Source organism: Egretta garzetta, unplaced genomic scaffold (assembly GCF_000687185.1).
Source record: "Egretta garzetta isolate BGI_Z169 unplaced genomic scaffold, ASM68718v1 scaffold329, whole genome shotgun sequence".
NCBI lineage: Eukaryota > Metazoa > Chordata > Aves > Pelecaniformes > Ardeidae > Egretta > Egretta garzetta.
Genome location: NW_009269999.1, coordinates 669,057 through 683,065, shown reverse-complemented (window position 1 = coordinate 683,065; position 14,009 = coordinate 669,057). Strand labels below are relative to the sequence as shown.

At 43.3% G+C, this 14,009-nt stretch overlaps 1 protein-coding gene across 1 annotated transcript in view; it reads right to left on the bottom strand.

Annotated features, from left to right (window-relative positions):
- Positions 1–11,214: 11,214 nt before the first annotated feature.
- LDLRAD3 (low density lipoprotein receptor class A domain containing 3) overlaps positions 11,215–14,009 on the bottom strand; it is a 78,305-nt gene continuing 75,510 nt past the window's right edge. The window contains exon 5 of the mRNA XM_035902913.1: positions 11,215–13,944. Within this exon, the coding sequence (XP_035758806.1) occupies positions 13,683–13,944 (262 nt within the window). The 3' untranslated portion in view covers positions 11,215–13,682. The remainder of the gene's footprint in view (positions 13,945–14,009) is intronic.

Here is a 14,009-nt window from a genome sequence, read left to right as displayed (position 1 = left end):
CCCAGCCCCTTTCCTGGCTGAGGGAGAGGATGCTCAGCTTGCCATGAGACAGTCTAATATTCAGAGGGTCACAGTTTCGACTTTTGCTCCAGGCATTCCAGACTCTCTGGCACAGCATTTCAGATTGCATTAGTTTGGGAAAGAGGCAAACAAAAAAAGTTTGTTGTTTTTTTTTTTTCCCAGGCATTGCTTAAAATAGAAAGCAAACAAATGTCATTGCTGACACGCACAGCCCCGGAGACAGCAGCGAGATGCGCAGACCCAGGCAGATGCACGCGGCTGGCCCCGCTGCTCGATCAAGACTACAGTTCCCTACCTATCACTCCCAACTTTTTTCAGGGTAGCAAATGTGGGTTTTTTTAATATCAGATGATGGAAGATAATTAAACACCTTTCAGCGTACATGCTGGGCCATTTGCTGAATAGCATGCATACCGTGGTGGTTTGTTCTCAGCTTTCCATCACTTTCTTTCCCTCGGTCTCCTGTGTGGCTATTTCAAAGCACATCTTTATGGCGTCCTTTTACTCTATTCAAATCACCATCTGTTTGCTTCATTAGCAGTCTCACTTAGGGGGTGGGGTGTATTTGGGAGGGCATTCAGCATTCAAAAATTAAAAGTCTTGGAACCAACATTGTTCAATTGGAAAATAAAGTGCTGCTCTTTGGCATTTTTCAGAAGCTGGTCTAAACGCACCCCAGTGCCAATTTCTTGATACCTTCCCCTTCTCTGTTACCTTTAACAGAGAATCACTGGTTTACTTGCAGACTAAAGAGGACTAAATGCTTCATCCATTTTAAAGAAAGGTTGTTAAATAATAGGTTAATACTCGATGAGTTCGCTTATTTATCCAAGTGCACGGCTCTCAGCAAAGAAATGTGATGTTGCTGGACACAACCCCAGTCCCCCCGGAACAACCAGCAAATCTAACACAGATTGCGCTGGGCTAGCAATTCACAGGCCAGCAACGCATCTGATTAACGAGAGGGCTGCCACACAGCTTATCTAGAAAAATGCATGCCATAAAATAAGCAGGCACGAAAAGGGGAGTGTTTGTCACCCACAGTGCCAGTGCCACATGGAAGACAAAGGATGATTTTTCACGTCCCTAACTAGGGAGTGCAAGGTTGTTGGGACACAATGGCAACTTACCCATCTAGGAAAAAATCTGAGTAATTTCTTGCTGAACCAGACGGGGAGCAATGAATTCAGCTTCACATCTGCATGCCCCCCTTGTTCTGTGGCACAGAATGAAAAATAAGCCCAGCTGGAAAAGGAAAAGGAGACTATAGCATTGCATTTCATTACATTGCATTGCATGTGATTTTGGGGTGATGAGTGTAGTTTGGCTGCAGGTGGAAGACGGAGATCAGGCAGACCAGAAGCGTGAAGGGTAACACAGTGATTTGTTTCTTCACTGGGCCGTTAACTCAGCAGTAGCCACTGAAGATGTTTTATTGGTTTTGATGGTGGATTTGAAAGGTTCTTCCTTAAGTTGTGACTCCTAGACTCACCAGACTGCAGCCAAAGCTGTAATTTCCAACTGGAAAAAAAACAAGACACTTGAAAAACACAAACACACTGTAACTAATGCACTGCTAATCTGCCTGAATCCAGGGTTCTGCTGATAGAGAAGTACGCTACCACTTCTATCTGCATGGGTTGCTGCCTGCATTAGAAAAGGATAAGTGGTGCCTCCGGCACCAGGGATGCCTGGTGCTACCAAGCCATTGCTGGTGTGCTGCTAGGGAGAGACTTCTCCAACCTGCCACCTCAGAAGAGGGACACTTACTCACCTCTCCCCGCTGGCTGCCTAAAGACAGCGAGCAGAGATCCAAGCAGTTGGGTCAAGCCTCAGCAACGCAGCCAGACCTGCCCCATGCTGGCAAGCTTTGGGACAAAAATATCAGAAATAGCATGTCGGGCAGGAGTAGGGAAGTGATCGTGCCCCTGTACTTGGCACTGGTGAGGCTGCATCTCGAATGTTGTGTTCAGGTTTGGGCCCCTCACTACAAGGAAGACATTGAGGTGTTGGAACGTGTCCAAAGAAGGACAATGAGCTGGTGAATCGTGGAGAGAACAAGTCCTGTGAGGAGCGGCTGAAGGAACTGGGGTGGTTTAGTCTGGAGAAGAGGAGGCTGAGAGGAGACCTTATTGCACTCTACAACTGCGTGACAGGAGGCTGTAGCAAGGGGGGTGTTGGTCTCTTCCTACACATAGCAAGAGATAGGAGAAGAGGAAATGGCCTCAAGTTTCGCCAGGGGAGGTTTAGATTGGACATTAGGAAAAATTTCTTCACTGGAAGGGTTGTCAAGCATTGGAACTGGCTGCCCAGGGAAGTGGTGGAGTCCCCACCCCTGGAGGTATTTAAAAGACGGTAGACGTGGTGCTTAGCGACATGGTTTACTGGTGGATGTGGCAGTGCTAGGTTTACGGCTGGACTTGATGATCTTAAGGGTCTTTTCCAACCCAAACAATTCTATGATTCTAAAGCCCATCATACAGGCAGGTACAAAGCCCATACAAGATAGCCTCATCCCAAATTGCAACAGGAACCACTGGCAGATAAATAGGCTTTTTTTCAGGCTTTAAAAATATCCCAGAAAATTTCAAATAGCCTTTAATTGCTTGAATTACCTTCCATCAGCGGGGCACCATAAAGCAGTCACGCAAGCTGAAGAGAAAGCAAGGGCAGAAGGCAGTCCTGGGGCTGAGCACACACCGGAGCTCCAGACCTTCACCAAAGGGACGTGTAACATGAAGCTGACAGAAGAGATAACCACGGGCACAAATAAAATGAGAAATTCTTCAGGGCATCTTAATACTCTCAGACTCAACAGAGATGAGGGCAGACAGACCCCGTGGCATTTTCCCAGCAGCCGAGAGCGGTGGGGGAAAGCTCCCCCACAGCCTCAGGGATCCTTCGTGGGCCCCTGCTTGGCTGACAGTGTGGAGTCAGGCACCCTCCAAAGAGCACAGCACAAGCTCATTTCCAGATGACATTTCACATTCTTATCCCTCCCTCCCCTTTATTTCCCCCTGCTTTGCCTTTGGACCTGTCACAGTCCATTTGGTAAAGATGAACTGCGTGCTTCTGGTTAAGGGGATGCTTGGATCCCGCAACGCAGTTTAAGGGCTTTCGGACAGACTTACTCCTGGGGCTGCTGGGCAGGCTCAGTACCATCTTCTGTCACTGGAAGAAGGCTGAAGCCCAAAGCCCTCATCCTGAGCATATTTAGCAATCCAAGATTTCCCCTCACATGGATCTAGCCTCAGTGACATGAAAGATAAAAATCCTAGGAATGATTAATTCCTGAAAGGCTCTCTTACTTCAGAAATAGGACAGCCACCATCTAAACTCCACTCAGCACAGCTCAGCAGGACAAGAGATGAACGACCAGCTACAGGTGATTGTAGAAGCTCAGATCAGACTCTGTTTCCACTGAAGTAAGTGCCTGTTTCTTCAAAAGAATGTGAAACCCTCAGGTGTGCCTGTGCGGCTCCGTGCCACTGAGAAGGGATGGATAACCGCTGAAGCGCCGGTGCTACCCAGCACACCACGCAGCAGCATTAACCTCTGCACGGGGGTTACGAGCCTCAGTAGCCAGCAGCTTAACGGAGGCCCACCCCGGCACAGCAGCATCGACTGCAGCTCGCACTCGCTGGGGTCTCACCACGCACGTGGCAAGCGTGCACCCCCAGGAAGAAACCGAGAGCCAAGGCAATTCCTGCCTCGATGCAATTAGCAATGCTGTTATCTCTCCAGCTCCCTGCCCCCCTCTTCCTCCCCAGCCAGGGCCTCGTCCTCCTGGGATTTTGCATTCAGTCCTCTGTCTCAGTGTCACATCGCACCTCCCCTTACCGCCCAAAGCCCGCCCTACCGTGCACACCAAGTGCTGCACCCAGCCTACGCTGGAAACGGAGCTCCTCTGCTCACTCTGTCAGATTAATACAAAATATGCTATCAGCATAGTGGCAGGCTCTTAATAATGATTAATAGTTGCAACTTAGGTGTGATTAACGAAGGGAAGGGTTAACATCAGCATTTGTGTGACTGAGGCTGTCAGTGAGGATTAGGGGAAACACCCATCACATCTCCAAGTTCTTGTCTGCTTCCACTTTCTTTTCAACTGAACATATTTTGGACAGTATTAAAGTAATTGGGCTCATTAATTTTTTATGTTTTTCATTTGTCTTTTGCAGATCAGGCTTTTTTTTTCTTCCTCCGGTCATCATCACCATGGGAAATTAGCTCCTAAAGTCTTACTAATTCTTTGCTGGCAGTCTTTAATGGCCTTGGATCTCACAAGGCGTTTGATTCATCTGGTGACCGCCAGGCTGTGAGAGCACCGGGGTGCTCTCCCCCCCGCACCCCCTTCCTCAAAGCAGAGATAAGAGTGCAGCTATTTTAAAAGCAGGAGGTGAGATGAAAGCGCCCGCTTCAGATCAGACGCTGCTGCCATTCCATAATTAACTTCACCTAAATTTTTAAAGAAAAAAAAAAAAGCAACATATCCAAAAATCATTTCAAACCACTCTCTCCCCCACGCGTTAGTCATCTCGTTCTTGATACTGATACCAAGAAAAGAAAGTGGGGACTTTTTTTTTTTTTAAATAATATTACCAAGCCACCCTTCAAAGCACTATCTTGAGCTCATTTTTCAAATGCCAGCATAAAAGGCAGCCAGGTTGCTCTCTTCTCTCTGTAGTTCCCTGTATCACTTTGGGCTACCTATATGCTCAGGGTCAAAATGACATTTCTCCCTCCCACTTCCTCCCCCTCCTTTCCCAATTGCATAAAGCAAAAAAATGTTGGTGCCAGCCATCTGACAAAGTGTTCCTACAGCCCCTGTGGGAAACTGTGCCCCTACTCTCCACACACTGCCATTGCAGTTTGCATCTTTAAATCAGCATTATTTACAGCAAGCCCCTTCCAATACACCCTAGCTCCCTTCTGGAGTCCACAGTCCACATACTCGTTAACCTGTGGAAACCTACAGAAATACCTACTCCAGGATAAGTACCAGCCTGGAAACTTCTTCTAGAGTAGAATCCTCCTCCACACACAAGAGCTATACGGAGTAACTGTTTCAGTAAATAAGCAAATATAAATAAGGCAAACAAGTACCTACAGGTCACAAGAAAATATGGAAATCAAATATTTGTTTCTAGTTTTTTGTAGTCACTGCCCAAATTTTTGTGGAAAGGAAGAGAACTTCAAACAATTACCTGCAGGTCCAGGCTTACCTCCTTTTCTTTTTTTTTCTTAAATCTGCAAAAATCTTCCATTAAATTGAATGGATTTAAAAGATCACAAATGGATGGGTAAGACAACACTATCCAGCGGTCAGGAGGCTGGATCTTGAAAGATGCAAGTTCTGTGATTCCTGAATCACATCTTGATGTCTCTCCCCATCTCAGGTGTTCCACTTAAGAAAGTGCAAATATTCCCCCCATCCCTGGAAAAAAAAAAAGGGTGAGAGAGAAACGAGAGTGATTAGTTGCTTGAGAAACATGACTTCAACAAAGCAGCCAGAGGATCCCTCTCTAGCTTCCTGAAGGAAGGTGACAGACAGCCTAGAATGATTTTCACACATTTGAGGTATCAGATACCAGACAGAGCAACTCATGCTACCAAAACCTTACCAGTCATTGCTTTCAGCTGTGAGTGCTGAATCAGCACCAGCTCCACCTGGGCTCAGGGTATGGGAAGTTCTAACCCTGACCCGCACTCAGCTCCTGGAGACTGGCTTTGCTAATGAAGATCTGCTGCATCTGTCAGATGCACAGGGTTGTTGGTTTCTTTCCTGCAGAAGCTCGGGTATGACTTTATCCTCTGTAATCCGTGTCTTAACCAGCATATCTAACACGACACCTTGAAAGCGGATATTTAAGCCAGCTCCATTATTTCTGAAGCAGAGCACTCTCCAAATCCACTTTGGATAATTCATTGGTTCTGCTAACTCCTCTGCTCTGCAGAGACTGCCAAGGGAGAACAATAAATACAGCAACAGATGCATGGAGAATCTTCGCTCTTGACTTTGCATCGTATTTGACTAAACAGAAACTAGTAAAAGAGGAGCCAAATATCAACCGTGTTCCCTTACTCTGCAAACACCTTATTGTGCAGCATTTAAATACTTCTTGTTCAGGTATAACAACTGAACACCTAAGAAACCTCCAAAGGGGTTACATCTGTATCAAACAGCCAACCTTACTGCCCTCCCGTTACCCCGCACCTCTGCAAGCTAGTGCTACTTTGGATGCAGGGTCGAGCGAAGAGCATTTTTCTAAGATAACTCTGTCACAAACAAATAAGAAGAAAAATCTACTCTGTCAAACAAAATATCATACTTCTTCATCACTGTGCTGCAACATGATTCCTATTTATCAAGAAAATAGCAGGTATTCCAAATAAATGCAGTAGACCATTCATTCATTCATTCAATCAAATTGACCCTGCCAGGGCGCTCCTCTAGAAGTGAGCTGGTTTGGGTCAAGCGGAGCCATTACTCCTATTGCTCTTACACAGATGACGGCTCTTGTACTTTTGTGCTGAGAAACGACCATGGCTTAAATCTGAAGGAGTTACAGGCTGTGTTATCAAGTAATGAGATATAAAATGTTTTACCACAGGGTAACTGGTAGGAATTAACCTTAGGTGAGAGCTACTAAAATAAACCCAAAAAAAAGTACTTACCTGGACAGTGACTGTTGGGAAGTGTGTAGGAAATGATGGTCTCAAATCAGTGAAAACAGGTCTTCTGCATGGTATCCAGCACCAAAGCAACCACAGTACTGAACCACTTTGTGCCCATTCCCACAGAAATGCCAACGGCCAGATCAACAGATCAGCTCTACCTTCTCATCTGCAGTAGCCCCCTCAGTAAGGCTGTAAGGAATACTGTTAGGGTTTTGGGAAGCACAGAATCACATTTTGGTTTATCTATTCACAGAATGTTTGGCAGACAGACAGAAAAGTTAATTCCCTAGAGGGATCAACCCCGTACTTTTCCCAAGTGCTCTATGCAATATGCATACCCTCAACTTTGCTTTGAAAAGCAGAGCTGTGAATTTCCACATGAAGATGCCTTTACTTCAATTAATAACAGCACATCATTTTGGACTATGGCTCCCCAAAAAGTGAAAAGCTGCTTAGTTCTCTCACTGTTAAATACCTGAGACTGAATGATTAGGAGACTGCTTGCAAATCAGCACGAAAAGATGCCACACTCAGAAATCACTGCTGAAAAAACCCACGTATTTCATTTTTAAGGTGTAAAAGTTAAGATCTTTAAACAAAACAAAGCAGAGAGAATAAAAATGATTAATCAGGGAGCTTAGCTGGAGAGTATGCTATTTATTTTCATAAGTGGCTGTCTTCTGAATCGACATTTCTCAAGCATAGCTCTTGCTGGGACATGACTGAACAAGCCAGCTCCGAGACCCCAGCGTTCCCCACCCCTGCGGAAAGCCCGTTGTGGCAGCCTCAGCGGCTCCACCTCCCTTGTGCGACTGGCGTGAGTTCTGGATTCACGGCTACTTGCTTTGGGGCAGTTTGCCAGCATCAAAGAAAGATTACCATCTGAGAATTTCGGTGAGGGTATGTGACTTAATTAACCAGGGTAATGATAAAACTGACATGCCTTTGCGAAGGTAGCAAGTGGAGTTGAGTCATGGAAGTGGAATATATCAACCCCTATATGCTTAGACAGATTGGACTATTTAGATGTAACATGTGAACCTGTTCTCCTTAGTCTGTGGAAACAACTTCATGAGGGGTACTTCCTAAGGCTAGTCCTTGGAGTGATGGGACTGTCTCTAAGGAAGTACCTTGACAAGACGAGTGGCTACGATCCAGGCATCAAGTGGGTCTGGACTTCGTGGGGCTGGATGGTTCCCATGATGGTGGTGGTACTCACATCAAGCATCTGCTGGGGAAAGAGCCCCAACACGGGACTTCAGGCAGACACACAGCCTCTGGAGAGCATCTCAACTTGAACCTGGCTCACGCGTCTGGCACATGGGTCACGGACCTGGAGATAAACAGGGACGCTGTGCTGGGAACATAAGTGGTGGGAAAGTGGCAGGCGGAAAGGGGGAGGCAGAAGCTAATGCTAAAGGCCCCTTAGCTCTGCTAGTAAATCCATATGCAGCAACCAGCACAGAGCACCAATCTCTGCTGAAGCCTCTAGAGCTCTGCAACAAAGCAGACAACAACAAAACACGACTGCTTCAGATGCCTTATCTTTGACAGTACAAACAGAATGGCAACATGAGAAATTATGAAATTAAGCAATTTTCATTTGTATCAATACGGAGACATATGTATCAGCACATATTTATACACACATGTACATGTGTGTTTCCAATATCACCTCCTTTTAAAAATGTTTAAAACTCACAGAGATTTAACAAAACTTAACACTGAACACGAAAGAAGTTGGAAGAAGCCTTATGTAGGAGGCTGTAAAACTAAAGCAACTGAGACAGGGGACATCCTCACATGTGAACAGTATTAAAACACCAACTTTATTCAGGAATATAGAATACATTTTTTAATATTTCCAGTTTACAAAAGTTTAAGACAAGGTTGTGTTTCAACATACAACCTCCCTTAAAGCTCTTATGTAACATCTCCATTTCAAGTTGACAGACCCCTTCAAATCAGAATAAAAAAATAAAATAAAAAAAAATAAAAAAAAAAAACAACAGACAAATGAAGGCCACAGTCCTGTACTGGGATACATTCAGGCAGAATCCAGCATGGTATTGAAATTCTTTCAGCAGTCATATATTTTAGTCCATGGGTGCAATATAGCCTTGTGTTAATAAAAAAATATTTCATATCTAGTATGAACTGCAAGAAGAGCACTTGTCTCACCATTTTAGTCCCAGGCGTTACATGCAAAGTAGCTTCCGATGAGCTACAGTTAAAAACACCACTTGCCATCTGACCACCATGTTAAAAATACAGCACTAAACTCTTCCTTCGTTTATACAATTTAAAATATTCATCAAAAATTAAATTCAGAATCAGTGTCCCTCTATCCTTTTCATCGTTAATAGTTTTTCTTATCTACTAAACCCATTTGTCTTTCCTAAGATGTCTAAAAAGTAAAGCGCACAAGATTAACAAGCTGCAGCATTAATTACGATGAGAGTCATCATCTCTTTCCTCCACCCAGCTTCTAAATCTATCACAAGGACCCCATTAGCTGTATCAAAGTGAAGTGGTGTAAATAAAACTGATTTGACTTAAAAAGAGAGGAAGAATGAATGCAGAGTTATTAAAAAAATCGCAATGCAGTCAGCGTTGTAGTGTATGTCACTGTAGACAAGAGCCGAGAAAATTCTTCACAGGCTCTCTTCTAAAAGCATTACTGCCAGTTTTCCATTAGCACAATACCAGAGAGGTAAATTGTAATTTGCCTTACAAGGAACTTTAGATTATTATATCAAGCAGATTCACTAATGGCCTGATTTTAAATACACAGCACTCTGACTTCAGCAGAGGCTACAGACACTCAAAACTTCTGAAATTTATTTATTTGTTGATTTTTAAATAACCCAAATCTTATTTCCAACAAGCTAATCCACATTCCTTTATTTACCTCAAGTAGTAATTTCTTCAAATGGTTTTGTTTGAATCAAATATATTAATACCTGTGCTGAGGAGAACTACCCATTGCAGTGGTCACCATTCAACACAGATGTAGAATCAGAATTTGGCTCTGGAAGAAAACTTTAATTGGTTTTACTTTTGTAAGAACAGGCCTTTGAAATAACATCCATTTGTTTAAATATGAAGTGTAAAGAAAAGCTCCTGGAGGACTAACCTCAAACTTAAAGGTTAACCAGCAATGATCAATTCCAGTTTTACTGGCTACTGAAAAGAAATCCTACCACGCGGTACTTCATGAACATTTAACTTCAGCCTTATAAACTGCAGCATTTTCAATGAAATATTTAATTTCATCAGCGTGGCTGTTGCTACCACGCTTTCTCAAAGATTCCACTGAATAATGCAGGATAGCGCTGTATTAATACTGCGAGAAGTGACACGTTATAAACAATTTCTGTGTGATCCTACAGCAATTTCCAAAGAAAACAGCTAGCAAATCTGTTCTACAAACCAGAAAACTGGAGTAAGATGAAAACACCCCTTAAAGTTTTAACATGCCTTTTTGGAACAAGATAGTGAACTTCTGTACGCCTCCAAGCTCAGTGGTCCCCAGAAGTAACAACAAAGAGGAAGACAAGACTTGTTTCTCTTTTTGGATCTCTAGACAATTATATGTAACAACACCCAGAAATGTAGTTAACAGCCTCCCAAATCCATCAATCAGAAAGGCACAATCTCCTTTTTCCAACTCAGGTTTTTGAAAATTAAAAGATTCCTATACAAATTTACCTTTAACTGGAAGGGAAAATGTCCCACCATTTAGAATGTTTGTTTCTTTTTTTTTTTTTGCAAAGTCCAAATAGATTACCTTAATGCAAAAGTTACATGAATATATACAACCTGACAGAGTATCTTTTTTTTTATATATATATATATATATATATGTACATATATACATATATATATGAACCACAACTGTTTTCTTAAGGAAAAGTTTATACTACACAACTGTTACATACCTGACACGCCTCCAGACATTAGTGCAACACAGGTAGGTACTAAAGACATCCTCAGAAATCCTACTGTTTCAATAAATCTGATAGAAAAGCTCAAACTGCCCTTCCCTTATTACAGTTCTTGCTTCAGAATCCTCCAAGAATATATATTTTTTTTTAAATTTACGTTCTCATTCCAAATTTCAAAGTATGCCTATGTCCAGCCTAGCTTTGAATGTTATTACAGGACCAACTTTTGGCTGTATTAAAGCTTTAATAGACAGTCCTCTGGACTGCAGAGTGCAGCAGATCCATTAGCATGTCACTGAGTGCCATTATACAACTGCTTTGAATTTTTGGGGGCTCCACCTGTGCTATATTTGGATACACAGCAAGGTAGTTCACGTGCTTATATGACAGTGACTGACACAGGAGGCAGAAGCAGCAGGCTATGCCCACTCTTTTCCTACTTCTCAGCAATGCAAGGCAATGTTTTTCAGATGCCATAGGCAAACAATATTTGGTTTGCACCCACCCTGGTGTGTGAAATGCAGTCCCCTGTGGAAGGCTTGAGGGATGCCACATGGACACAATGATTTAGTTTCACTAATACAGCCTTAGGCAACTTTAAAATTAAAAAGATGCCTAATTCTAATGAAACTACTGCAAACTCTGGAATAGCATGCTTTGAAGTCTAAGACAATGTTTTAAAAACTGCAACAGAAAAGTATTAAGGCTAATTCTGACACAGCATTACATAGCTCTCTTGCAGAGGCCCAGGGGAACCTTAACAAAAGGCAAGAGGGACAGCAGGACCCAGTGCTCACAGGAGACACCCCTGCACCTACCTTTACTATTAACTCAGCTATGTACATGAATTTAACCTACCTGTAAAATAAATAACAACCATCTGCTATGTGACAATGACAACAGTCTGCCTATCAAGCCAGACAGTCTCATTAATTAGCCAAGTCCCACTTTGTGAAGGACAGCATAATTACATCGCTTGAGGGCCCAGCAAGGGTGAAATCTGACCCGATCTTGTACATTGCTTTACAAGGACCTAGAAGCACCTTCACCCATGCACTTCAAGACAAGGCTGCCTATGCCTGTAATGAAAGGCTGCCATTAATCTGCTTCCAAAGTCAGCCAAGCCCATCAGCATTAGAATTCTCCAGTGCTCCCCACTGTGTCATCTCAGTCCTCAAAATGACCTGTGCTTGTAAATCCATCTGGCCCCTGCCTCTTACAGACCACGGCAGTAGACTCCAGAGCTGGAAATTAAAAAAAAAAAAAAACACACAAAAATTCTGATGCACGCGTGGGAACTGAGACTGAACTCAAGATGTTCCCCTACCTAACACTCAAGCTCAAAAATTCTTGGGTTCTGAGCATATAACCTTTGGTGAAAGAAAGTACCTTAGAAAGATCAGGAGGAAGAAAGCAGAAGGTGTGGGCAGTCAGCTTCCTTCATTTCCATTAAATAGTCTGTTTAATGACACTGTTCATTACATGGAAGAAGGAATAGGAAATGTGTCTGATAGACAAATATGAATAATTTTTCAAGGCCAGTTTCCCTCCGGACAAGAGGAAGACACTGCATTGTTCTCTGTATACTGAGCACAAGCACAGCACTGCAGTAGCATTTCAATTCACAGCTTACCTTCCCTCTTGCCACTCTGAATACCTTTACCTCTGAAACGCCTTCACATGGGTGATTCAACACCGTGCACTGAAACGCACTTTACAGGAGACCACTCCAAGAGTCACGACAAAACAGACACAAATAATTATGTTTTTCTGCAGAAAACCATTTCAACTAAATGAACACAAGTAACGGCAAACTCCTTAAAAAACAATGAGTGTATCACAAACGAAACTTTGACATGCTGGAGTTCTACTGGTGCAATAGAACTAAACTTATGCAATACATACTTACAGAGATACACACAGTATTGAACACGTGTATCCATGCATGTATATGTACATGCTGCAGACAGGGCCGACAAGCCCAACAGCTCTCACTGCATGACCTGCTTTCAGTTGTTTTACAAATGTAACAAACCAGTCATTCACACTAAAGATTTCCGTGATGGGTGTTTGCCTCTGGCTGGTTTTGGTGTTCAAGATTTAGTTGAAACAGTTTGGGGTATTTTTGGTTGTTTTGTTTTGTTTTTTGCTTTGTTGTTTAGTTGTGGGTTTCTTTTTTGGTTTTGTTTGTTTGTTTGTTTTTAAGAAGGAACACATGGAGTAATGTTGTTTTGCCATGGTTGAAAAGAAGCCTTGTCCTGGTTTGTTGAGAAGCTTCAGTGCTTCCATACTCAGCCTTGAAGTCTGACAGATACGCCAACCTTTGTGGTGTTCCTGAGAAAACCCATGCAAATTTGGCCTAGATATTAGCATCAAGGAAAAAAAAAACCCTCATTTGCTCAGTTAAGAGAGTTGTCGCATCCTCACAAGCTTAAGCTTTGAAAATTACATTCACAGTGAGACTGTTCCAGGCCGTGAAGAGAAGGGTCAAGCAGGACATTTTCTGCAATTTGAGCACTGCCAGTGGGCTAGCATTGGGCAGCAGACCTCCAAGCAGAAAGACTGCCTCTCATGTGCTTCAGTGACCACCAGTTGGCACTAGGCAGTAAGAAGAAACAGCTCACACATCGACAGGACGGGAGGCAGTTGGAAAACAAGAGTCCTTGTGGCATAGTTTGTGTGTGCAACATCTGTATATATTATACATGCACATATATACATTCATGTACAGTAAATAGTCCAAGAAATACATCACATCAGTTCTTTGACACAGCACTGATGTTTCTTTTACTAGTCTGAACCGGAACCTGCTCGCAGAAATGTTGGGGAGAGCTGATGTGACTCTAGGTTTAGCCCTCTCAGCTCTGTATTTGATGAACCCAAAATGCTGAATTCAAATATTACCTTAGTGTGGATTCAAATCAAGTCATCATTCAGGCACACATCCCCCTGAAACCTATTAGGCACAGCAGATTAACCCATACAGACTTGAAAAAGTAAATGCCTTCCTGCCCATCCCAAACACTGGAGCAGTTACACTTCTCTTTCAACAATGTGGTTGACCAGAGAATCGCTTTGATCTGCTGTCCTCTCAAGAAGAGTTCTGTGGGCATCCATGCTGTCATGGATGTCTCTTGTCCAACTGCCGTCTGTGCCCAGAGGGCTTCCTGCCATGGGGGTGTCCGTGCTCACCAAGCTTCCCGTCCGAGATCGGTAAGGAGGAAGATCTGGCTGATTAGGAAATTCAGATTCAGAACAATAAGGTGGTGGAGGAAGGTCAAACCAGGGTGGTCTGCTGTAAGATACACAACATAGTAAGAGGTTACTGAGACAGTGGTACAGAAGAAAGTGCATAGTTTC